This window comes from Melospiza melodia, chromosome 4, assembly GCF_035770615.1.
Source record: "Melospiza melodia melodia isolate bMelMel2 chromosome 4, bMelMel2.pri, whole genome shotgun sequence".
NCBI classification, from domain to species: domain Eukaryota; kingdom Metazoa; phylum Chordata; class Aves; order Passeriformes; family Passerellidae; genus Melospiza; species Melospiza melodia.
The window spans coordinates 23,661,190-23,687,058 of NC_086197.1; the positions used below are offsets into that span (position 1 = coordinate 23,661,190).

At 41.4% G+C, this 25,869-nt stretch overlaps 1 protein-coding gene across 1 annotated transcript in view; it reads left to right on the plus strand.

Annotated features, from left to right (window-relative positions):
• Positions 1 to 534: 534 nt before the first annotated feature.
• NTF3 (neurotrophin 3) overlaps positions 535 to 25,869 on the plus strand; it is a 47,348-nt gene continuing 22,013 nt past the window's right edge. The window contains exon 1 of the mRNA XM_063154294.1: positions 535 to 869. Coding sequence (XP_063010364.1) covers positions 852 to 869 — 18 coding nt within the window. The 5' untranslated portion in view covers positions 535 to 851. The remainder of the gene's footprint in view (positions 870 to 25,869) is intronic.

Below are 25,869 nucleotides of genomic sequence, written 5' to 3' on the forward strand. Positions count from 1 at the left end.
GGCGAGTGACTTCCTTGACAAAAATACTGACTGAAGAAATAAATTTGTCAAAGATTTGCAAATAACTGGAAAAAAAAAACATTGAAAGGGAAGTCAGAGCAAGGGAGCAGGGGTTTGTGGCACTGTAGCTCTGTGTCTCTATTTCACCTGCTTGACATGTCCTACAGTGACTTGTGAACACTGGTAGGAATAGCAGCACATGCTGGCAGTGTGAGCAAAGCATGTGCATGTGTGTGCATGTGGGAGACAGAGGGGCAGGAAGGGGGGAGTGGATGGACCATTAGAGTGCAAGCGCAGAGACATTCCTGCAATAAAATACTCGTCTGCTGAGAATCGCAGTCTGGAAGGGATGGTGGTGATTTAACAAAAGAATTCTCTAAAATGTTCCCTGGTGCTAATAATGTTCTTAAAAATATGAAGAGGTTTTGCCAGGAAGAGGAATAAAGCCATCACTTGGATTTGGGGAAAAAAAAAAAAAAAAAGGAAAAAAGGCACAGGATGTCTTCTTAGAGCACATAGAGGGAAAAAGAACCTTTATGACAGTATTGCCATTTTCAAAAAAATGCCTCATTCTCTGAATTTCCCCAGCCGTGCAAGGTTGTTATAAATGGTAGGTCGAGAAAGCAAAGTGTGGCAATAAAGGGGTTAATCCACGAAGCACAGAGCCATCTGGCTGAGCTGGTTTGTTATAATCGAGCAGATTATGTTCACAGGACTCAGAGTTTAAGGCTCCTCTCCCATAGAGCAACTCTCCACAACCCAAGCAGACCAACTTTGGGACTTTGAATGAACATATTTACATCCACCTTTCTCTTCATGTCGACTTTTCTGGAAACATTCACACGGATGCCATGGTTACTCCTACCACGGTAAGGGAAATTTGTCATTTTCTAATGGGGTCCTAAGAGGGCGGGGAGGGGAGGGGGGGGGGGTCCTTTAAAGAAGTATAATTGGGAGGAGATGCGGGTCTTGTAAGTGGTAGATGTGTCCCAAATGTTGCCTTTCCCATTGTGCCTCCTCCTTCCCTCACCCCTACTTGCCCTATAGCTTGCTTCAGTCCTGAGGTTCCCCTCTCCTCCTGCTCCTCACGCTGTTGTTTGGGTCCCTGGAAAGAAAGTGGTGAAGGAGAAATGCAAGGTGCTGCAGGAAATCTGATTTAAGAGGCAAAAGCAAAGGAGACTTTAGGTTTTGTCTTAAGAGGGAGACCAGCAAGTTCGGATATAACAAAAGGGATTGAAAATCTTGACCGTGGTTTGCAAGAACCAGCCTCAGCACACATAGCAAGCTTGCCCTCCGGCAAAGTTAGAGCCCGTGACAAGCAAAGCCAAAATTCCCAATTCCTAGACCTTGCCTGCCACAGGTAACCAGCTTCACTGGAGCTTTCATACTTTGTGTGCATGCCAGACACTGGAAACCCTCTTCATGACCTTTGAATTAATCCTCATTCTCTTTAAACCCAAACACTAAATTCTGTGGGAAGAGCTGGAGATCAAAAGATTCCCTGCGCATCTGTGTCTAGGTGAAAAAGATACACTCACTCTGTGCTGGAATAGCAGGGAAACTATTCTTACACTGCAGCTCCCAGCGTTTGGTGAGTACCTTCTAGGAATGCAGTAGACAACTAATCAACAGAGATGCACATCTAGAGAGCAAAATAGAAAGCTGTTTCTCATCTAAGCAGCTGAAATGCAGCTTGAAGCGTCAGTTACTGGCGAGTCCTTATGGAGACACCAAACTGCTCTTAGCCAAGAGGGGAAAAAGTCCTTGAATGGTTTAGATAGTTTTCTGATCAGTTCTTAATCCTTTATTAAAATAAATGGGAAAGCTATATAAAAGCTATAACTATAAATATGCAGTATCTGGACAGATGGATATTTTGGATTGAATAGGTCTGCTATGTGCGCATTGTCTGGTTCCTATATTGCAAAACCAGTTATTTAGAGATGACTGTGTGTGTGTGTGTGTGTGTGTATGTGTGAGGGGTTACTTCTCCCCCTCCCCCCTATTTAAATAGACAGGGATGTATATTATACGGTCCAGAGGATTGTTGTGAGCTACAGTCTTTCAGAAAACACTCTTTGCTCTCAGGCTCGTGATTTGTTGCATGAGGAGTGCAAATGGTATGTAAAGTTTTGCCTTTGCATTTGTGCCTTCAGGAAAATATCCAGACAAGTAGGAGAAGCACTTTCAGGCGCAGAAATACCTGATATGTGCAAGCTTGCAGGTAGAGAAGTGGCACAAGAAGCACCTATAAATGGGATGCAAGGAAAAGGAAAATCTAATAGTAAAGAAAAAGAAAAAAAAGAAAAAGAAAAAGAAAAAGAAAAAGAAAAAGAAAAAGAAAAAGAAAAAGAAAAAGAAAAAGAAAAAGAAAAAGAAAAAGAAAAAGAAAAAGAAAAAGAAAAAGAAAAAGAAAAAGAAAAAGAAAAGCCTTGCCAGACAAAAGCAGAGCAGCAGAGAATGAGAGAATGGAAGAGCTCAGCATGGTCCCAGCTGCTGGTAGTAAAAAGACTGGTCTGAGATACACATGTAAATACCAGGGACTCTGTGTCTGAGCATGGTGGGGGGACAAAATCCAGGCATGATTGCAGGTGGAGCCAAAACATGGGGAGAAGTGGAGGTACCAGCAGAGTCAGCAGGGGGTTGCTTTGTGTACATGTTGAAGTATGCAGAACACGTAGGTTTAAGGGGTTTTGGTTTTGTTTGTATTGTTCTGCTGTGGGTTGGAGTTTTTTTCTCTTCAGGGAACAAAAAATGAAATGGTGCACATAAAGATATATAAAAACTGGAGGGAAGGTGTAATACCACAGAAATAAAGTGCTACATGTTCACTGTTGTGCACTGGGGTAATAAAGGCAGGTGAGACATGCAAAGGTGGTCAGCTTGAAAGGGAAACTGCTGCACATCAACTGGAAAAGGGGGATCTTTGTGGGTGGCAGAAAGTTTAGGAGCTCACAAGAGGAAGTAACAGGAGAGAGAGATAGGAAAAGGTACAGGCCGGAGGCTGAGTGAGGATATGAAAGGGACATACAAGGATGGTAGGGTCTGCAAGGGGGAGGTTGAGTGTGGAGTGGGACTGGAGGGAGAAAAGTGAAAGCACAAAGGATGTTTGGAGGAGGAGTTAAAATGTGAAGTATTAGCTATTTGGAGAAAGGTATGGAAAATAATCTGCTATATGATGCTTGTGGGGGGCGTCAAAAGGAGACACCTTTGATTCTGTCAAGAAATAGATATGGGGATGTATTTACAAGGAAGGTATCAGAGTATGAAAGGCAAGGCTTGCATGGTGATGGAAACATGTGCCGAGCACAGGAACACAGAGGGAAAAATTAGCTGTGTGGAGATAGGGTGTGATGAGGGGATGAGGGAAAAAGGGTCCTGTAAGTTAATTAGAGATATTTCAGATCAGGCTGAAAGTCTGCTGGAGTGTGCTGCCTGCCTGTAAGAGAAAGACAGAACTGGGGAAAAAGCCATGGGGAAGTGGTGAAAAGAAATTCAAGTGAGTGGAAGTCACAGGGGCAGGATGAACTACAACAAGGATATAAAGCCATGGCAGGTGTTGAGGAGCATGAGAATGAGGAAAAATTAAGGAATGTAGGAGGCATGAATGAGGATGAAATAAAGACCTATGTTTTCTGTAATGCCTAGGAAAGAGGTGGTTTAGAGGAGATACAGGGCGAGAGCAGAGAGTGAAGGGAAATTTGGGGGTGTGTTTCTTAGTAGGCAAAGAGAGAGAGTGGTGCAAAGGTGCAGTGGTTTGTTCAGCAGAACTGGGGATGCCTCTTTGCTGGGGAGTAGGAGCAACACAGGGAAAGAATAGGCAGTAAGTTACAGGGGAAGCAGTTGGGGCAAGGAGCAGCAAGCAAGGAATAATGGGAAGACTGTGGGAGGAGGAGAACATATACAAACAAAAAGGAGCAATTTTCTGTTGCAACAGACGTAACAAATGTGTTTATATCTCTGTGGTAGGTACTGGCTGAGTGAAACAGCAAGAGGGAATGGAACAAATGTGCTGGTGGAGAAATGGCTATAGACATAAAGGGGTGGGAGAAGAAGGAATGGGAGGAAAATCTGCCTGGAGGGCTGTATAAGCCACATGGCTGTGCTGAGGCCAAAAGTAAAGTGTGAAGTGTGTGAGGAGGTGAGTGGAGTTGGGAGCTGTAGGGCATGAGGTGGAAGTGGATGGGAATGACAGTTCCTGTTATAAGGAGCGGGGAGCTCAGTGTGGGTTGACACACAGCAGTGTGAGAGTGAGGAAGGGACCTGTCAGGCTGTGCCTGCTTGCAAGGGCTGTGCAAAGGAAGGTGAAGGGAGGGAAAAGTTGTGTCTGATAAGAGAGATTTGTGTACACAGCATGCTCAAAGGAAATGAGGGAAGTACAGGTGATAATTGCAGACCTGGGTGTGGGAAGAAGGAAAACTACTTATGGGGGAAGGAAGAGTGATGAGGAGTGAGAAAAAGTTTATGAAGACTTAAGGCATCTCTCATTATCTGCCTCTTGCTGTGAGGGAGGTTAAGTGTGCAAGGAGCCCAAGGTGCATGCAGTGCAACAGGAGAGTAGATTGGGAGTTCAGTGCAAGGGCACAGGTAAATCCATACAGACCTTGGTGACAGGCGCATGGATACACGGAATGCACAAGGGACAGGGGTGAATATGTTCGGTGGGTGCTGTGCCTATGGGACTGGCAGAGTTGTAGGTGATGAGGACAATCCAGGAAGAAGCTGAAACCCCTGAGGGGTGTGTAAGAGCCTTGGGTTGCTGTAAGAGATGAAGGCCTGTGTGCAAGTCCCAAAGAGCCACCCAGGAGGCCATGCTGACGTGCAGGGTGGCTACCAGAGGCTAAGTGGAGCATCATGTGTCCATTGTGTTTGTGGCAGAGCTCTCCATGTTGAAATCACTTACGTAAGGCCAGCACCAGGGGTGAGTTTCGTGAGTGCTAGGAAAGCAATGTTTGCATTGAGAAGGGGGTAGGAAAGGATGACTAACCAGGAAAATGGTTTGGTGCGTGGGTAGCAATAGGACCTGATGTGCTTTAGATGTACCTGCCTTCTGCATGACTTGCACAGCAGGCAGGCTCTCCTCTAGAGGTTTTTTGCATACATTTTATGAAGAAGTGCTGAATAATCCTTAGAAAATCCCAGTAGATTTAACCATGATATTTAAACCAGTTTCATTCAGAATCATACCAATGTACCTTGTTTTCATACGTTAAAACCTCTGAATACTGCTCCTGGCACAAAGGGCAGAGAGGTTTCTCTGGGACAAGTTAACAGGGCTCTTGGACGAACAACCATTGGGCTGAAGCACAGAGAAGGACTACAGATGTCAGTCGAAGGAAAGAGGAAAGCACTGGCTTTCTCCATGGCTTGAAGCAGTGCTGGAGTAACGTGCAGTTGGTTGAGGGTTGAAAACATAAGATACATCTTGGGTCTCAGAGAGAAGCACTAGGAACTTATTTCCCTTCAAAACAATTGCATTTATTGACAACAGCTGTTCTTCAAATCTTTTCTAAAAACACCTTCAAATTGTGTGGCTCGCCTAGGACTTTGGGTTCTTCTACACAGAGTAGTGTGTTTCTACCCACAGCAGGTGTAGCTGGTGAGAAGATTGTGAGTAATCCTGTGGAACTTGCACTGGAAGAAGTCAGTCTGATCGCACAGAACCTCTAAACTTCAAGGTTGAAGCCACTGAGCCCAGACCTTAAATAACATCAGTCCCATGGACTATGGTTCATAGATCCCTTTTCTGTTCATTCCAAGGACAAATTCCTGGTAAAATAAAACAAGCAGCCTGTGAAATGATAAGCAATTAGTGTTCATGTAGCCATAGGTTGTGTTGGGAACCCATTGTCCCGTATTTTACACTGGTTTCCCACTGCAGAGTCCAGATCAAGCTCTCCAGCAGGATAATTTTTCCTGGCAGTTTTTGCAGCTGGTTGCAATCTGTGGGAAGGACCTTTCTTCTCTGCTGGGAGTGAACTTCCCACCGTGGCAGGCTGTGGGTGGAGGGAATGGTGAAGCAGTTGTCCATGAGGGGGAGATGCAGTCTCAGACACTGGGATTCAGATGGGCTGATACCACACAGCCTGCTCAGCCCACTGCCACCAGTGTCTCCCTGACCTCTGACCATGCTGCTCCCTGCACTAGGAAAATCAAAATCCAACAGTGGCATCAGCCTGTCACCTGGCTGAGAAAAGAGAAAGAGATCGATGGGTTGTGGCAGGAAAGGGAAAAAAGCAAGAATGAACAAGCTGTGCTCAGTGTGGAGAACGTGGGGCATTTGTGCCTGCCTGCATCCTTTGCAGCCACGACACAGCCAGAGAAATCTGCTCGTAAGGGGCTGGAACATCTGGGTATCCATGCAGATGTTTGACTGGCCATGTGTGTGTGTCTCCTGGTGCGTGTCCAGGAGCAGCCAGTTGGAAGGGCTGATGGAGGGGGATGGCAGCTGTTGCTATGTGGGAGAGTCTTCATGCATCTGTCAGTGAGGGATGGGGGGATCCATCACTTTCTGAGGGGACAGATGGGATGTGTGTGTGAAGAGAGGAGTGCTAAGGGTAGATACAGAGTAGTTTCAAGGTTGTGAAACGAGTGCTAGGAGCAACATCCACAGCTATGCTCCTGATTGTATCACAAGCCTTTAGTCCATAGGGGAAGAGGAGTCCTCTACAGAAAACCTCAAGGGAGATTGTACTTCCCAAGGAGATAGAAAAAACCTCATTCAAGCATGCTGCTCAGTTCAGAGTCTCCTTTCCTTCACACAGTACAAGCAAGCCAGGAAAGGTGGCCTTTTCCTTCAGGGCAGCAAGCACTTGAAAGATCACAGCAGGACCATATACTCCTCCCTCTCTGATCTTTCCCTGCCGCCGTCTCCTCTCCACTTCTTCACCCCCATGAGGAAGAGTCTTTCCCAGCTCAGCCTCTGGGTTTGTGTGTGGAATTCCCACCTGAGGGAATGCGTGACCGAGCTGCCGCGTCGGGGAAGGCTGTGTGTCTGCGCATGTTGAAACAGAATTTGCTGGTTGTCATCTCAGGCCCAGAGAAGGAGCCTGGTGGTTGCATTTCAGGGCACACAGGAAGGATGGCAGGCTGTTCCAAGTTTCCATCAGGCAGAGCAGGAGTCGCAGCTTGTGTAGCCATGAAAATCCGCACATTCTGTGGAGCAAAGTCCACTTATCTGTTAAATAACTTATCTGCGTTATCTGTTAAAAAAACCTACACCAGAAGTGATGAAAACACTCTGGAAGGGTTGCAACCCACAGGGTAAGATTTGCATCAACTTCTCCCACATTTCCAATGTGCATGTTGCCCATAATGGAACCACAGCAAAAAATGTGCTTCTTCTCAGTTGATCTTTCATACATTCCAGCAATAAATTCCTGTATTTTGAGTCTCACCCTGCTGTAGATTTTACATGTTTAATCATACAGTAGCTGAGTTAGCATGTGAGAATCTGGTTAATTCAAAAATATATATTTCTAGGCATTGCCTTAAAAAAATTCAACCACGTTTGCCAAAAATCTGAATATGTACAATCAGAGGTAACTCGCAGGGAACTGTAGAGCTGCAGAAGGAAGAAGTATTTTGTATCTACATGAATTCAGGTTGTGAGTATGAAATTTAAGCCCAACCACTTCTTTTGAAGAGCTCTGTGGTTAGACAAGTTTGAATAAAACATCCTCTCTGGTGAATTCTGCCTCACCCAGGAGATAGACAAAGTTGCAAGACAAAATCAGCTTCTGTCCCCTCCAGAGATGGGAACTGGGCAGTATTTGGTTTCTGCTCCAAACCAAGATGAGATACTCTTAGCCTTTAGGTGCCAAATATAGACCTCATAAATCTGATGGAGACCAAACAGAGTTGTTAAGAGGGAGGCATCATTTCATGTGCTGAGGGGCCTTTCCTGGATTTGTACATTTAAAAGTTAAAAAATATTTACCTACATCAGTGTTTTCAGCTCCTGCGAGATAAAACGATATCCTCCACTCATTTCTCAAACAATTTGCACGGTCAGATTTTACATGACTGACTTTCCAAATGGATGTTGCAGAGAACTCCATAACATTAAAAAAATCTTCCTGAAAAGGTGGTTTTTCTTTGCTGTTTATCCATATTTGCCTGTTGTCCCATTTAGGTCCTCTAACATCTTGACCAACTTTTCTTCTTTGTTACTATTCACTAAAGACGTCCCTCATATATTTTACTTAAGCTGTCCTTTGTTTAAGCTCATTCTTTTCTTACAGGGTTAATATTTTTCCTCTAAGCATTTCTTTCAATTTTTTTTCCTCTAAGCATTTCTTTCAATTTCTTAATTATGTTTTTTCAGTTTTCTGACTTCCCTCAATTTCATCCAAAACTTTGTGGCACCAAGGCATTCAGGAATAAAAGTGATGTTCCAAAACCAGGAGACCTCTTTCCTCTATTTGCCTGCCTTCTGCAATCACACTGACTTTTTGCACTCACTATTTTTCTCTTTTGTGTCTCCCTTCTACTGCAAAATAACTTCAGTTTAATAAATCCAGCACTAATTCCTTGTTTAAATCATGACTAATTTTCAGTATTATAGCTTTCCAACTTTCTCCCTAACGTTTAATTCAGTGGCTTTGAATTGATTTTTCCTAGACATATAATCTTAGGCCTTTCTCCTCTGAATCTGTTATTTTCTGCATTTTTCTAACAAACCTCTGTCCTTCTATGTAGCACTTTCTTCTATCCTTTCCATCCTTTCTATCCATTTGCAGCCTGTTCCTTCTCCCATTTCATGTTTCTTCAGCTCTACTCTTTAACACTTTCAGATTGAGATGATTTTGGAGGTCCCTTCCAACTCAAACCATTCTATGTTTCTATGATTTCTACCGAGTAAAACTCTTTATGATAGAGATGAAACCATCTCATCATATAGGGACAGCTTTAGAAAATACTGCCTCAATATGTCTTTCTTCCTAGATATGCTCCAGATGTAACTAGAACAAAGTATTTATTTATACAAAATATATACAAAATGTATGCATTAATTAATCTGGGTAGAGACTTTTTTTCTGCTCAGAGAAAATGTCTGTGTTCAAACTGCCTTTCTGTGTTCCCATGCTGTTCAAACTGCCTTTTTAAGTCTTTAACTCGGGAAACATGTTTAGTTTTCCTGTTGAAAGACAAACCATCACAAGCTCTGAGAAAAGAGAAACAATCTAAATACTACTGAAAGATGAGTTTGGGGAGGAGTTGTTGTTGTTGTTTTACTTAAAAAAAAAAAAAAAAAAAAAAAAAAAAGAAAATAAACAAAAGCTTCATGGAGTTAAATGTTGCCCTGAGAAGTTAAAGCTGATTTTCACATCTGCTAGGTTAGGGAGTCGTCTCCCTTGGAAAAGTTTGAGTTTTGGGGAAACAGAAACGGTTTAAAATCCAGTGATTTTTTTTTTTCCTGTCTTTCTTATAGTAGGAAATCTTCCTGTGAATTTTTTTTCCTCAGAGGTTCTCATTTGCCTCATTCCTCTGAAATACAAGCTGGTTAATTTTCAGCATCATCTGTTTTTTGAACCATCGTTATCAAATCTTATCAATTTAGTTGTCCTCTGATGAGTTCGTTTTTTTACCTCAATCTTTCTTTGCACCTCTGGTTCAAACTGTGCCTTTCCTGACTCTGGTTTGACACCAGCACTTCCATGATTCCAATGCATTTCTGATTAACACAGTATCAGGGCAAACATGGCAAAAACCCACCTGACTGCAGGTCAAATTCTGCTCTCAGTTGCACCCAGGAAATCTTACTAATATTTGTGAGGCTGTTACTTTGAATTTGTGTCTTGGGGTTTGTTTTTGGGGATTTTTTAAACCATGAGTGCACATCCAAAGCATTTTAATATGTTGAGCCATAGACATCAGAGAAGGGGAGAGAATATGCCTATATTTGATAAGTAGTATTTTGATTGGAAAAATTGCAACAAATACCTTTTTTTTTTGCTGTTGTTGGAATTTGTCAGTTCCTCAGAGACCAAGCATTTCCCCACTTGTTCTAATAAATCTCAATTAAGTCTCTGTGGACACCAAAGTTTAAAAACCTTTAAGGCTTCTCCCTTGCTCAAAACCCTGTGTCCTTGTTGACTCATCCACCAGCCATCCACAGACCAGGGAATTGGTACTTGGAGCTACCAGGACAAAGCCAGTGAAGCACATTAACCTAGAGAAAACAAGGGCATGATGCTTCTACCTCACAGGGGACTCTTGGACTCAGGAGGCAAAGAGAAGTTCCTCAGCACTGGAGAATTAAATGCAACAACATTCATCTCTAGTTCAGTCTAATATCTCCTAATACGGTCTGTCTCTCTAAGATCTCAGCCAGCCAGATAGAATATTCTTCAAAGCTCTGTCATGTCTAATTTTAAATTCATCAAGTGACTGGGCTTCTACCACTCCACTTAAAATTTTCATACCATCTCCCATCCAGCTTGAGTGCCATTCATTACTACAGGATTGAATGCTTTCCCATGGACAAGTTGTTAGCAACAACACAGTCCTGGGTGGCAGTAGGACAGCTGGCAAGAGACCATTTTAGACAAGTGGTTTGGCTTCAATGTTATTTTTTCTTTAGTTAAATTCTAGCAGTTACCTTTTTGTGATGGCATTCCTTGAGGAAAAAGTGAAAATAAAATGTGTCATTGTTGAACGTAACAGAAATATTTTATATAAATAGCCTGTTCTTGGAGAACGGTTCTTTCTCAAAAGAAAGGTTGCACTGGTGAGGGACAGGATGAGAGGAAATGACCTCAAGCTCTGCCAGGGTAGGTTCAAGTTGGACATCAGGAGGAAATTCTTCATGGAAAAGGTGGTCATGCATTGGAAGGGGCTGCCCAGAGAGGTGGTGAATCCCCACCCCTGCAGGTCTCCAAGGGACAATTGGACCTGTCACTCGGTGCTCTAGGCCGGGTGACAAGGTGGTGTTTGGTCACAGGCTGGACTCAATGTGGACTCGGTGATCTGGAGGTTTTTTCCAACCTCAGTAATTCTGTGGTTCTCTGAAAAGCTCAGTACCATCTCCTCAAGATGGTGGGTATGTCTGTATCCTGGCAGCAACCTGGACAGTGTTCCAGGAGGTAACTCCATACAAATTACCAGACTTGCACCTTCCCTTATGGAGAGTCTCCAGATTCTCCAATCTATTAGCAAAACTGCACCAGGATAATCAACCTTATTTCTACTTGGATAGCAGTGCAAAGCTCTCCAGGGACACCCAAAGACACCCTGCAGGCTGCTGTAAAGACATCCTCCTGTATAAAGCAGCTCAGGTGGAGCAGCAGAAACAGCAGTGTATGAGCCAGCACATCTCCAGGGTGAGCACAGAGAACAGTCCCTTGCTCAGCCAGGTCAATGTTAACACCCTGAGGCTCCTCTCAGGTATCCAGACTGCTTGGTGAGGCACATGAACCAAGCTACAGCCTTTTTCCAGCTGCTCTTAGGCCAACATGATCCTTTAGGATGACTGGAATCAGAAATCTTCCTGGTCCTCTACAGGAATCACAGAATGGTTTGGGTTGAAAGGGACCTTAAAAATCATCCAATTCCAAACCACCCTGCCATGGGCAGGGACATCTTCCACTAGCCCAGGTTGCTCAGAGCCCCATCCAACCTGGTCTTGGGCACTTACAGGGACAGGGCAGCCACAGCTTCTCTGGGCAACCTGTGTCAGGGCCTCACCACCCTCACAGGGAACAATTTCTTCCTAATATCTAACCTAAATTTCCCTTTTCAGTTTGCAGTCATTCTCCCTTGCCCTGTCACTACAGCTCCTGATGAAAGTCCCCCTCCAGCTTCCCTGTATCCCCTTCAAATGTTCTGTGAGATCTCCACACCCTTCTCCTCCCTAGGCTGAACAGCTCCAGCTTTCCCAGCCTGTCTCCATAGGCAAAGTCGTCTTATCAACTCCAACAGTTCCATGTCCTTCTTCTGTTGGGGGCACCAGAAATGGATGCAAAACTCCAGGTGGGGTCTTACCAGAGCAGAGTACACATGGGCACCACAAATCTTCTTTCAGCCAGGTCCATAAATTCAATTATTTTCATTTTTATTCATAAACATTCTAAATATTTATGGCTATTTAGGGAGATTTGTTTATTCCAATTGCTTTCTGAATTTTCTTCTGATAAACTATTTTTTTTGAGCAATACATGGAAAATTATAGACTACAAAGAAGCATCTAAAATTATTTTCTGGTTACCTGGTTACCATTGATGGATTTCATTAGGGGTTTTTTCCATCTTTTCCCATCCACAAGATTCTATTTTTCTCTTGCTGAATATTCTTGAACAGCCAGTTGCTAACTCTGGAGATAACTAACTTAACAGAGGCCTAATTCTGACCCCACTTACATGGAAGAAGCCTAATGTAGCCCCAGGGAATAAGTTCATCTTGAGGCAGTGAAAATTTAGACCAGAGTCAAGACCTGAGAACTCAACAGAGAAACTATTGCCAATAGCCAGGGGAATGACAGTGGTTCTGTCTGCAAAAAAATTTTAAAAAAGGTTTTCTTAATGTACGAACAGTTTTCCAACTGTGAACTAGCAAAGCTTTCTCCTAAATTCTGCTCTGACCTGTCAAAAATTATCTAATCACAGTCTGATACTGTTCTTGCTTGTTTGATTGCTTCCTTGCTTGTTTTCTCATCTCTTTTTACAAGAAGGTGTTGGTGTGGTGAGTCCAGCTCTCTCAAGTTTTCCATCCATGAAATTCTCATCCAGATGAATTATGTCAGACCAAATCTGAAAAATGAAACTCGGCATCCTACCTTTGATCTGAGGCAAATAATCATAGGTGCCATTGCCAGCCTTCTGCAGGAATGTGGTCCAGAGCAAAGGACTTGAAAAGAACCTCAAAGATACTTCTAAAAGCCATAAAATGTTTTAGCAATTTTGGGTTTTCCTCCCTTTTCCTTACTGAAAAGGAACAGATGGGAACAGAAGTAAACTCTGCCATCTGGAAAGACTGAAGGATCAGTATGAAAAGAGCCAGGTGTCAAGTTTGTTCATCACCAGCCCAGTTTTGTCAATTATCAACATCAAAACCTTGTCTCAGCAAAGGCTGAATTACACTAAGGATGAATGATTTTGCAAAGCCATTTTTTCTGTATCTTTTTGCACCTAATTGTTCAGCTATCTTGAAAACTCCAGTTCTGAACAGAAAAATGAAAGAGATTAATTTGAAGTTTTATTTCTTATGCCACAGGAAAGTCTGCCTTGGTCTTTCCTATTTTCCAATGAACATTGCAGTCTGGATTCCACTTAAAGTCAATTAACTCTGTCAAAACCCTTTAAAACTATGGTAAACTAAATTTTTATATAGGTAATTTGGACCTTGTTCTTATAACAGTTTGAAATGGAAATGTAGCACCTATGGATGGGAAATCTGAAGCACAGAAGTCATTATAGTAATGTTTGGTCTCTGGAGAGTGTCTGAATCACTGACTTTTTTGCTTTAAATATTGGAAATTATAATTTCCATAACTTGTAAATATAATTTATATTTTATATATATATATATATGCACTAACTGTACACAGAACGAGACTGAAAATGCCTTGCTCTTTATTTGAGTATATTTTCTTTTTTAAATTATGTTTTATTTACATTTCATTTATGAGATTTCACAGCACCTTTGGTTTTAATCTTATTATTAATTCGCTATTCCTGCTTTGGGGTTTATATTGAGGGACATTTGAGCAAATAATTTCCCATCTGCATATCAAGGAGACTGATAATACAGTACCCAAAAAATACAAATAGGGCACCTGGAGTGATAGGGCAAGGGGAAATGCCTTCACACTGAAAAGGAAAATGTAGGTTAGATATTAGGAAGAAATTGTTCCCTGTGAGGGTGGTGAGGCCCTGGCACAGGTTGCCCAGAGAAGCTGTGGCTGCCCCATCCCTGGCAGTGTCCAAGGCCAGGCTGGATGGAGCTCTGAGCAACCTGGGATAGTGGAAGGTGTCTCTGCCCATGGCAGGGGAGTGGAATGAGATCATCTTCAAGGTCCCTTCCCTTCCAATCCAAATAATTCTGTGGTTCTGTGACTCTCATATACATACATACATACATACATACATACATACATACATACATACATACATGTGTGTGTGTGTGTGTGTGTGTGTGTGTGTGTGTATATAAAGTTATCCAAGAGTTCCAATCAATTTTTCTTTTCTTCAGACATGAACACAGACTGAGTTTCTTGGTAAATACCCTCAGCCTTCATTTGACATTTTTTGCAGAATTTTGTTTCTTTTTTGCAAAACATGTCTTTCCAAAAGCTGGAGCTGCATAAACTGGTACTGTTTTTCCACACATAATGCAATCCTTGATGCTTCTTTTAAAAGTTGGCTCTGATTGCCTTTTGTCAAATTTTGCCTGTAGTCTTCAATTATCTCCTGTGCCTGCATATTCCTATGAGTTTGTGGTTTGGTAACCTTGTCAGCTGTGACTGTCTTCTGGTTTTCCTCCAAAACATGCAATTTGTTTTGCTTCTGCTGTGCAGCCTGGCAATTTTTCCTCTTTTTTATCTCTCTAAATAAAAATCAGGAGTTTGTAGTATTCTTTTTTTTTTCTCCTTCAGTTTGATGTCTCTATATCCCAGCATCATCTGAGTAGATGACGTCCACAAGCTCCTCTAAAAATTCCTGAAAAAGATTCAAATATGTTGTGTAAAAAAAGGTTGCTCCCAAATTTTTTTCATCTTTATATAATGCTGATACCTTTCAAAATTTCTTTACCACTGTATTTCTCTTCTTCTCCTGATACCATGATAATGAAATAAATCTATGACCTCTGACCAAGCCCCCAAAACCAAGCCCCCAGTTATTGCTGCTTATGTAATTTTTCAATGCATTCCTTATTTTTGTGAGAAGGCAAATTCTTGTTTGAATCCCTTCTGTTTGACTTCAGGAAAGGTTGGGCTCTTTGAGGACCTTTGGCATCTCTATTTTCTCATCATCGTCTTTCTTCTCTTCATGCTTTACATATGATCTTCTTTTGTTCGTTTTTCTCCTTCTGTAATGCACTGTGCCTTGGTGAGGGTTAGACAGAACTACGACAAAAAAAAAGGAATTAAGGGAAAAGGTATCCCTGCATTCCTCTTTCAAAAAGACTGAAAGTGAAACCATCCTTAATTGTTAAAATCAAGGTTGGATTTTTTTTCAAAGTTCTTTTGAGGCACAGAAAAACAATTATTTTATCAGACTTCTGCACTGCATCTCCATCTACTTAATCAGATGATGATTTAACATTTTTTTTTACTTGCGTTCCCATTTCATGAAAGACTTTTAATACCTCTGACCCTTGCTAAGTTCCCTCCTAGATGTTTGTACAGATTTAGTACAATGGTTTTGTCTTCACCTCGGAATTCCTTCTTCACAATCAAAACTGTGTCAATATTTCTTCAAACTTGCTTCTTTTGCTCTTGACAATATCTAATTTCCTTGCAATACAAGTTTTTCTTCATGTAAAAAATAATTATTAAAAAACCCCACAACAAGGAAAAAACCCCAAACTTTAATCTACAGCCTAAAATGTGAATTTAAAGAAAGTTAAAAGGAAAGGATGTTAAAGATCATCTTGTCCCAAACCCCTGCTATGGGCAAGGACACCTTCCACTATCCCAGGTTGCTCAGAGCCCCATCCAGCCTGGCCTTGGGCACTTCCAGGGATGGGGCAGCCACAGCTGCTCTGGACAGCTGTGCCAGGGCCTCAGCACTCTCACAGGGAACAATTTCTTCCTTATATCCAATTAAACCTGCTCTCTGTCAGTGTGAAGCCATTGCCCCTTGTCCTGTCACTTCAGGTCCTTGTCAAGAGTCTCTCTCCATCTCTCCTGTGGGCTCCTGCAGGTCCTGGAAGTCCACAATGAAGTCACTTCTCTACTCCAGGCTGAACAACCCCCAGTTCTAACGCAATAACCACATGACTAAAGAATATTTCTGTTCCAAAAAAATATTTTTATATCTATTTTCTTATCATACCTAGTTTTTAACATTTATTTAGAAGCAACTGGGGAGCCAGACCAGACTGTCTCTATGACGGGGAGTTCTGGAAGAGCAGACACATCTTATTTATTTAAATTTTTGTGTGTTCTGATGGTTACTTGCCCTAAAATAATTTGAAGACAACTTTCCTTTCTATTTCAGAAGGAAGAACAATCTGTTGTCCAGTTTAATTTTTTTATTGCATGTTGCAGTGAGGGAAGCACTTTTTCACAGTGTAAACCTGTGATCTTCAGTGCTGTCAGCCCAGTTTGTAGAGTCCTTCTATTCAGTGCCTCTGTAAACCCAGCAAACTCAAAAGTTTATAGTTAGGCCTTGATACTGGAAAAGAAATGCAATTATCTGAGTTGTTGATCAGTTCAAGCTGTTTCAGAGGGATCAGCAGTCCCTCAGAGTTAAAATCATGCTATTGGAGAAGAGTGGGACCAAAGCTTCCCAGGCTCCTTTACCCACAACAAGCTGGAACTTGCACTTACATGGAGCTTTAAGTGAGTAAATTCCTTTCCTCAGCTGGTTGTAGAAGGGTGTGCATCTGAAAAATGCAGCCCTTCTCACTGGGCATGGCTATATGGGGTTCCCCCCCCCCCCCCCCAAATGCCCTGCGTTTTAATCAGGCGAGAATCTTCAAGTCATGCACAGAAGATACCAGGTGACTGACAGCTAGAGCTCACCACAGAAAAATCCCTTTAAATTCTTTAAAAATAATTGGACGAGCTTTACCATGTGTGTTTGAATTGCCAGGTTGCACTAAGAACAACTCACCAGGATATGTGTTTTCATTTTGAACCCTTGCTCTGCAAATATCTCGGGGTGAGAATTTGTCGAGCAATGTTCTGCCCGTGTCACAATGAAATCACGCCCAAACCAGTTTGAATGAATGCTCTAAGGAAAATTTCTTCAGCTGTAATTAGTAATGCATTGCTAGAACCCAGGTACTGCACATTTAAATACTCCTCCACTGGCTCTTATTAGTAATACATTGCTAAACTCCAGCACAGCCCTCTGACATCCATTCAGTTGTTTATTCACTCATTCATTCCCTTTTTCTTCTGTTTTGGGGAGCAAGAAGATTTCTTTACATTTTTCCATTTATACACTCAGCTCTTGGGGTATAAGCTGATTTCCTCAGATGAACAGAACATTTCTGAGGGATTTCAGTTGAAACAAACTTCATTTTTCATGGATCAGGTGCAAAGTGATGTTTTGGCCTCTGTCTCCAAGGCATCACAATATAAATTTTGTGGACACATTGATACAAACTACCTTTCTATTTACACATAAATTTCTTTTATGTTGACCTTTGGAGTTTCAGTTGATAGGTGATGCATCTACTTAAAACAAAAAGTAAGTACAGTTTGAGAGAATATAAATATTTTTTCATTAACAGAAAAAAAAAGGAAAACCCACATTTTGCTAGTGGTCAGTCCCCATTTTTGGTTTGTTTTCCATAATCACTTCTTCAAGGTCTTGAAGGAATGACAGAATTTTAAGGGAATGTTGGACTTTGATCTGAGGGTGGTTATTGTAAATGTGTAAAAATAAGTATGGGGACATCTTGGAAGTGGAGGGACTTGGAGAGGATGGGACAAACCCATTCCACCCTTTTAGCAGTACAGCCTGACATTTTGATATCCAGCCAAGCAAGGAATAAGGTGATCAGGACCAAGCACCAAAAGAGGCATGTGGCAAAACTGCTCCCCTTTTCTAAGAGGGGACCCTGCAGATCTTTGAGGATGCAGGAATCTTTGCTGGCAGCAGCTATTAGGAGCTCAAAGAAGAGGGAAAGGAGGATGAAGGGCTGTGAAAACAGGCTCCAAAGTGTCTTGCTGTGACTCTGACCAAGTGCTTACAACAAACTGTCCAGGAGTAAGTTCCAGCTCAAAAAAAGCAGTCGCTTTGTGGGGGTTATTTGGCATGTCTGCCTGAATAACAAACACACTGGGGTGGTGGCAGGGCTGTCATAATTCACTTAAAACTAGTTCTCAAAACTGAATTTCACCCTTACAGAGACCCAGCTTTGAGCTCTTCTTCCTCTGAGGGCCTATTTTTCCAAGAGCTCAGCCTTAGTCCAGCCTATTTCCCAGTCTTGTAACAGAGTGAGCTTCAGACAGAAGGAGAAAATGGAATGCACTGAATATTTTAATATTTTTGACATATTCATTCAGTTCCCCACACCTTACTGCTCTGCATTGATCCACTGATATCTGGGCCATGTGTGGTGATGCCAGCAGTTTCTAAATTTGTGCAAATATCCATGAAACATGACTTGTTATGCATAGCTTGGCAGTTCAGTGTGGAGACTCTGCCAAAAGGAGACAGGAACCTTATCAGAAGGAGACAGGAAATTCTCAAGCAAATTTGGAAGTTGACTTTTGAGTTAGGAGTGTTGACAGGCGCAGATCCCTCTGTCTGGCAATTATCAATTCTTCTTCTCTTAACTACAGGGAAAATCCAAGTACTTCGAATTTTGACTGAGCAGGAGGTGTGCCCAAGACCTGCTCCTCCAGAGCCATTCTATTTTTGCAGTTCTGGTTCTGACCTCAGTCCAAATGTGCAAGGGTCACATTTCCCTGCTCCAGAGATCTCAGAGAGCTTCTGTTGCTTATTAAGATTTCCACCCAAACATGGTAGAAGTTTCTGAGCATGTCTGACAAAACTATGGCATTTTCAATATGTGAATGCAACATTTAATCTGGGTTTAAAACCTTGCCTAGGAAATGTGAGAGGTGCTTCTGCAAGTCAGTAGGTTTATTCCCTGTCAGGTGTGTGTGGGTTTTTTTTATCTTTTTCTCAGCCATACATCACTTGGCTCTGCCAAATACCTACATAGCTGTGACAAGCTCTATCCAGGAGAATGTTCATCTCTTTGTTTTAGTGTCTTTAGGATTGCTTCAGCACCAGACAATACATTCAGACACTGGTAGGAGTAGGATCAGACACAAGGTGAATGACAAATTCTCTTGAAGTGGAAAACTTGCTTGATTTTCCGCTAAATTATTCTGTCCCTATTGGCAGTTTGCTATTTCCACAGACTTGGCTCATAAATATTGGATGTCTGCCTAGCTGGGAAATTGCATTTCCATTTTCAACACCTGCTATGTGCTAGACTTCTATGAGAGTGCTTAGCTGATACTCTGCAAAGAGGGGGAGCCTATAGTTAGTGTTTTTACCTGTTAGTGTTTTTAAAATGTGCTCAATTCTCACCCCAGTTTCACTTTTCCAAGAAAACTCCAGTTGCCAATGAATTATGAAGTATTGGTGAGATTCTTACCAGAGTTTTTGCTGTTGCTGTTCTTACACCAACATATCTCATGCAGACATAGAAGATTCCGTGCTCTTCCCTTATAAACCCAGGCTTGGATATTCCTGACTGATATCTCCCTCCACACACAGCTTTCACAGTGTGTTTGTTAAGGAGTGTTTAGGCAGAGGCAATGTTTGCATTTCATGGCACCGTATGTATAGAGGCAGTGCCACTGAGGTGTTGTGTAAACAGAGGATATTTATGATAATTGTAATTATGCACGGTTGCATAGAATTATTCAGAGAAGCTCGGAAACCATCGTTGCATATTTTGTTTACCAGATCTCAATAACTATTTTAGTAAGATAGACAGGCTCAGGGCTAAATGCATTCCCTGACAGGCAGGCAAACCTAGATTTCTACATAGCACAGGTACAGAATCAGTGTCATATTCTGGGTTTTTCTTACACAATGACCCATAAGTAAGCAAAAGAAGGAAAAAAGTTTAGGAAAAAAACTTAAGCTAGTTGTTTTGGTGGTAGGTTTTGGGGATTTTTTAATATCTGTTACCTTTTGCTCTCCAGTGAGTTTGCAACCACAATGGATTCAGAAATAGGCATTAACGCAAAACTTGAAATAACATATCACAGTGTTTCTCTGCAAGTTTTGTCATCTATTGACCATAAATTTGCAAGTACATTTTTGTACATGAAGCACACTTCCCTCTCCTCCTGCAGCAGCCCTGGGAATCTCATAGAGTAAAAGATTCAGTCAAGAAAATCACACAGAATCATAAATTAAGAGATCACCATTTTCCTCTTCAAAAACTCTTCCCTGTAAATAAATGTCTGTTTATCCTGTCCTCAGCAGCCTCTAGTAATCAAAACTGTGTTTTCTAAGCAACCTGTTGCTGTTAGAAGGACACCCTCTGCCTGCCTGGTTCTTCAGCCAAGCAGCTCTTATCTTGCTGCACTGTCAAGTTAAGAGGGACAAAAATCTGTTCTGGCTGCTTGAGCTCATGGGGTTTTGGCTCATATCTTAATTTTCTCCTCACAAAACCATCACTTAGAAAGCAAGGTACAAGTGCAGGTCTCATTCTGTAGCAAGGCTATATTAGTAACAGGATTTTACTGGAAAATTAAGACATGTTTGCTGAACAGGTCATTGAGGGTTTCCTGAATCTTAGGATCTCTCACTTTCAGTTGCACCATTCAGCTTCATCCTTAGGTTGAAGCACTTGTGGTCCCTCTTCATTTTCTCCATTTTTGGTAGTGCTGGAACTATCAGCACCATGCAAAGCCTCATCTGCTGCTTCTTACAACTGCATCATGTAGGCAAGGTTTCTCCTCCATCTGGTACAACCATGAGAAATAGAAGGATAGAGTTCAAATGACTGATGAGCAAAGTGGCAGGAGATTCTTGTACTTGATGCATTTGTTGCTATAGCCTTCAAGTATGGGTTTAGCTTACAGCTGGCAGAAGAATAAAGATAAGAATGCATTTTTCTGCCTCTCATACTGAGTGGAATACACCTGGGAGTGAACAGGACTAGGGAACACAATTGTCTGGAGTCCCTGAAATGGAGGCAGGATGTTACATGAGTTTTGCTGCTTTTCATAGGAGCACATTTATCTGCTGTGTTCTTTCCTCTGGGCTCTGCTAAAGAGTAACACTGTCCTAGCTTTTATGCTAGTTTCAAACATGTATGCATTAATCAGCAGAAATATGGCACTGAACCTTGCCTTAAAATGTCAGCATATTTACTGTCTTGCATGACATATATATATCATTACTGGATGTTGATAAGAACAAACAAGAAGGAAATATTTAGCAAACAAGCACTACACTTAGCATGTGATTTATAGGTTTAAAATGGAATCCATATGCTAGTGGTGGGAGACTTGTGAGCTGCATGTGCATTATTGTGCTCTGCATCAGCACTTAAAAATGAAAAATTAAACATCAGCTCCATTTACTTGGGGTACAATGAATATCTTCAGTGCTTTATGAATTACTGAGGTGTGCTTACATGCCAAACTAAAAGCAAACTAAAAAAAAAAAATCAAAAAACCAAAGACCTACAAGAAAACTCCTCTCTCCACTTGATAAGACTTTTTGAGTCAGAGACAAACATGTACTTATGCCATTACAGTCTGGAGAAGGCACAGAGCATTGCAGAGTACATAAAAACACATTAATTCACTAGGAAAGTCCTTTGCAGGTCACTCTTGCAAGCAAAGAAAGTGATCTCCATGTTCAGCCCTCTCCAAAATTATCACCCAGCAGCATTTCAGAAGGTTAAGTGGTCTCAGAAGGAGGTGGAACCAATGGAAAAACTTTCCAGTGTCAGACTTTCATCTGTGACAGCTCAAACTGGGGATTTAACACATGATAGGACTGAAGGAGAGGAATGGAGAGTTTTCATACAAAAGGAAATCACAGAGAGAACCTGCCTTCAGAGAAAGCAAAAAGTACTATTTCTGAGTACTTTTCTGACCAGTCTGAAAGCAAAGACACTAGAACTCTATAGATCAATCCAGATGAAGGTAGTGAAGAGACTCCAAAGTATTTTGGTGGATTTTGGGGTTATACTAAACTTTTGATGTTTCATGGACAGGCTGCTGGCATGTGGGTCAGAGGGATCAGATCCTGTCCATCTTATTCCAGAAATTAGGCAAACAGTTGATGACAGACCTAGGGGTTCATATCAAAATAGGTCATGTCAAAAAAAAAAAAAAAAAAAAATAGGTAGGCTTTTGGGATGCTGACAATTTCCTTCCTCTCTCCCCTTTCCAAGGCCTGTGAACTGGCAGGCAGGCTCAAAGCAAGGTAAAATGTTGAGGCAGATAGGAATCAAGAACAAGCTATGCTGGCTAGTGCTTGGGGAGACAAGAAGCATAGCTGAGATGGAGTGTTTACAGAAAAAATCCCACAGCTCATATTTGTAGTATGCATTTATAAATTCCTGGAACTCAATTTTATAGGATTTTTGATTAATGGCTGTGCTGCAGTTCAGCTCCAAGCCTATTGAACTTACTGTACTGGAACTGAGCAAGACGTGCACAAGCCAAATATGAGCACTACTACTGGACTGTGATTTAAAGGTGGTTATTTGCTCAAAGGCATTGCTGGGCCGGGTCTGCTTATTGTACATGTAGAGATCAAAGTCAAAGCAGGGCCCCTCAGCAGCCTTCTTAAAATCAGAGTCAGGGATGTATTTGTCTCAGATACCTCCACAGTAGAAGAGCTGAAGAACAATGAAAAGTGCTTGTGATTTCCCCAACACCTTTACATCAAAGCAGGCGCAGAGGTTGTTGATGCATGGATTATGCAGTATTTAGCAGATTTATCTTTGCTGATTAATGCAGAGCTTGTTGATATATGGATGGATTCTTCTAATTATATATTTATGTCACTTTTATCACAGTATCTTCCAGGAGCATGGCCAAGTGCTTCATTTCCTTGTGCTGGTCATGCATGCCAAGTGTTCCCACAGTGTGGTGTTTGACATTAGTGCTGTTTCTCCCACACTTCAAAGAAGACATCTGTGGTTATGGCTGGCAAATGCCAACTTAATTGTTGATTATCATGGTAATGTAGTCAAAGAAGTCTCGTTCTGCTGAGGTGGGAGTCACTTCATTAAATACAGTCCTTATGGCTATTAGGGTTTGTGAGGGATGCCTCTAATTTATTGGTGTGCCAACTGGAGTCAAATGAAGGCAACGTGAAAAAACAACAACAACAAGAAAAAACCCCACCCAAAACTGGATGAGAAACCAGAAGATTTGCCAGCATAGAGAGAAACTTACTACAGACCACAGCATGCCCTGTGGTCTTCCCAGACAGTTCAGCTTTCAACTGCAAAGTGGCATCACTTCAGAAGGTGAAATATCAATTTAATCCCAGAGCTGGGATGTGGGAACAGAATCCTTGGCATATTTCACCCAGCCTCCTCCAATCACTTCTGGCAGGAAATAAAACAAAAGATTGATAATCATTGTTGATAATGCAAATCTTTAGAAATATGAGGTGCCCTTTGAAAACATAGGATCCAGGCAACTAAATCTGTTCCACCTCTCTTCTTTCTGAGTGTAGCACAAGTTTGAAGCTCCATGTCTCTTCTTCCTTGCACTGTATAAAAACAACAACAACAAAAAGGAGCCCTCTCACCCCTACACACAGAGTAAATCCTGGAAAACTGAATTTTCAGGTAAAATTAATACTGGAAATTTGTTTCTAAGGAAGAGTTTCTGTTCTAGGGATTTGGCTTTGTGTTTATAAAAACAAGAAACAGTTGCAATGATGCTGGCTTATTAAACAGTCCCAAACCAAAGAAAAATATTGGGAGGTATAAAGTCACTGAAATTAATTTAATTAGACTTATGCGGTGTAATGGGCTTAATATGAAGACAAGCTTAGTCTGATTTTAATGAAATTGTCACTAGTTTTTATGACTACTTGCTCTTCGATGAATGTCCTTTATTTTTAAATATAAGTATTATACATAGGTAATTAGAATTACCTATGTATAATACTCATATTTAACAATAAAGACAGAATTACATCAATTTTTTTAATTGAGTTCCTTCATTACTCATCCTCAATTAGCTTCATTTTTTCTTAGCTCTTCTTATTTTCTTCAAGCTTTGCAAAGCATAGTGGTTATGATTTCCTACTCAGGGCAGTATTTTGAAAGATACACTGTGTGGAGCAACTCACGTGTTTCCTTTCAAAGAAAACTTTAATTCGTGTCTGTTGAAGTCCTGGCTTCCAGATGGTTCAAATATAAAGTAGCATTTTTCTTGCCATGCCACACTGTGATGGTTCAGTCACAACCAGGGGCTGTCAAGCAAATGGGACCCTGATATATTATTTCAGAAGTCCCTGCTGCACGGTAAGTGCCAAGTGGGTCAGCCACCAGTCAGACACTGCAGCAGACAGTCAAGCTCCAATAGGAGTGACAGACAGTCATAAAGTTGCCATTTTCATGGGAGAATTCTGGTTTAAAAAATATAAAAAATTACAATCCTAGTACATTAACCACGGAGGAAAAAAAAAAGACGTGATTTAAAGAAGAAAGGAAAAGATGTTGAAAGTGTGTTCATATATCTACAGACTGTCAAGATTTTGGATTCATACACATTCTCAGGCTTTCAAAGCAGGAATGATTTGAGGTTGCATATTTGAAAGTACCAGAAGTTAGAATTTAGCCTGAGGAGGCAGAAGACCATTCACACTGGACAGTTCAGGTTCACAAACTGGTGATCTGTGCCATCTTGGATGCCACATCTGGGCGTATGGGGGAGCAAAAGGTGGAAGAGGCACAAGTAATCTCATTCCTCACCTCCCAGAATTTAGGTGTCCTTGACACAGCATTGAGATGAATGATGTGAAGAGATGAGAGCCCCCTGCTTGGTCTCACTGTGGGTTTGGTGGTTTTGGGGGATAAATTCCAGTCTCCAGTATCTTAACATTTGGTATTACTGAAAACATGAAGGATTAGGGAATGCCAGAGGGATTGTGTGTTTTCATCCTGACTCATTAAGTAACTCTGAGTAAGCATTCCCAAAGGGTTCCCCAGTGTTTCTCACAGCTTTGTCAGTCCAATTCCATCTCTCCAAAAAGAGACAGACAGACAGACAGACTCCCACTAACTTCTTGTGGAACTGGACTGGTCCTGAAATGTGCTGCATGCAGGATAGACAGCTGTTTGCTTAGAAGCATGAAAATAGCTAAAATCATACTGAGAAAGTGCATGGAGGCTCATTAATTGGAATTATTTTTGTTTGAGTAGTATTCATTTGATGGTTCATGTTTCTGGTCATCAGATTACAAACCCGTGATGAATAGAAAAGTCATAAAAGATTGAGAAAAACACAGGATCAGAGGCTCTGATTATGTCATGCAATCTGCGTGACGGGAGAACAAGGATATTCTGCTTTTGGGATCAGTGAAAATATGACTACTTAACACTTTTCATACTTACAATTTACTTCTCTATGTCCATTTTTAGGGTGATGAGTTTCTTTTTCACTGACATACTTTAGGAACAAGATACAATTTTCATGCCTTCCTCTGTGAGTTATTGTGGAAAAGGGAGGAGAGGACTTGCTGAAACATTGCAGTGATTTCATCCCTAAACCAAGGGACATATTTTTTTGCAGAACAAAATTATCAGCAAAAGGTAATTCTACATAGACTGCATGTGCTGAACTCCTTAGTGTTCCAATTTGTCTCTGTAGGGAATAAAAATCTGGATTCTCTTCTTTATCAATCCCACATTCCAAGGAAGCTGCATCTTTGGCAAACGATGTAGGAACAGGACTTTTCCAGCTGGTAGATGCACTCATTAATATTCCTCAAATACCTATCCTGTCTAAAAATGTTGAACCATTTTCTAAAGCCATCAAAGAATCAGGGCTTTAAAGTAATTGTCACTTCCCAGAGTGTTATAGAGTTCTTTGGTTATTCATTCTGAAAGCTGCAAAGGCAGCAAAGCATCTTTGTCAACTGAGGAGGTGAGCGCTTCTATCAGAGTTCAGAAATCCCTCCCATCATACTGGTTTTCCCCCTTTTTTTTTCTGGAGGGGATGATTCACTGAAAGGAACT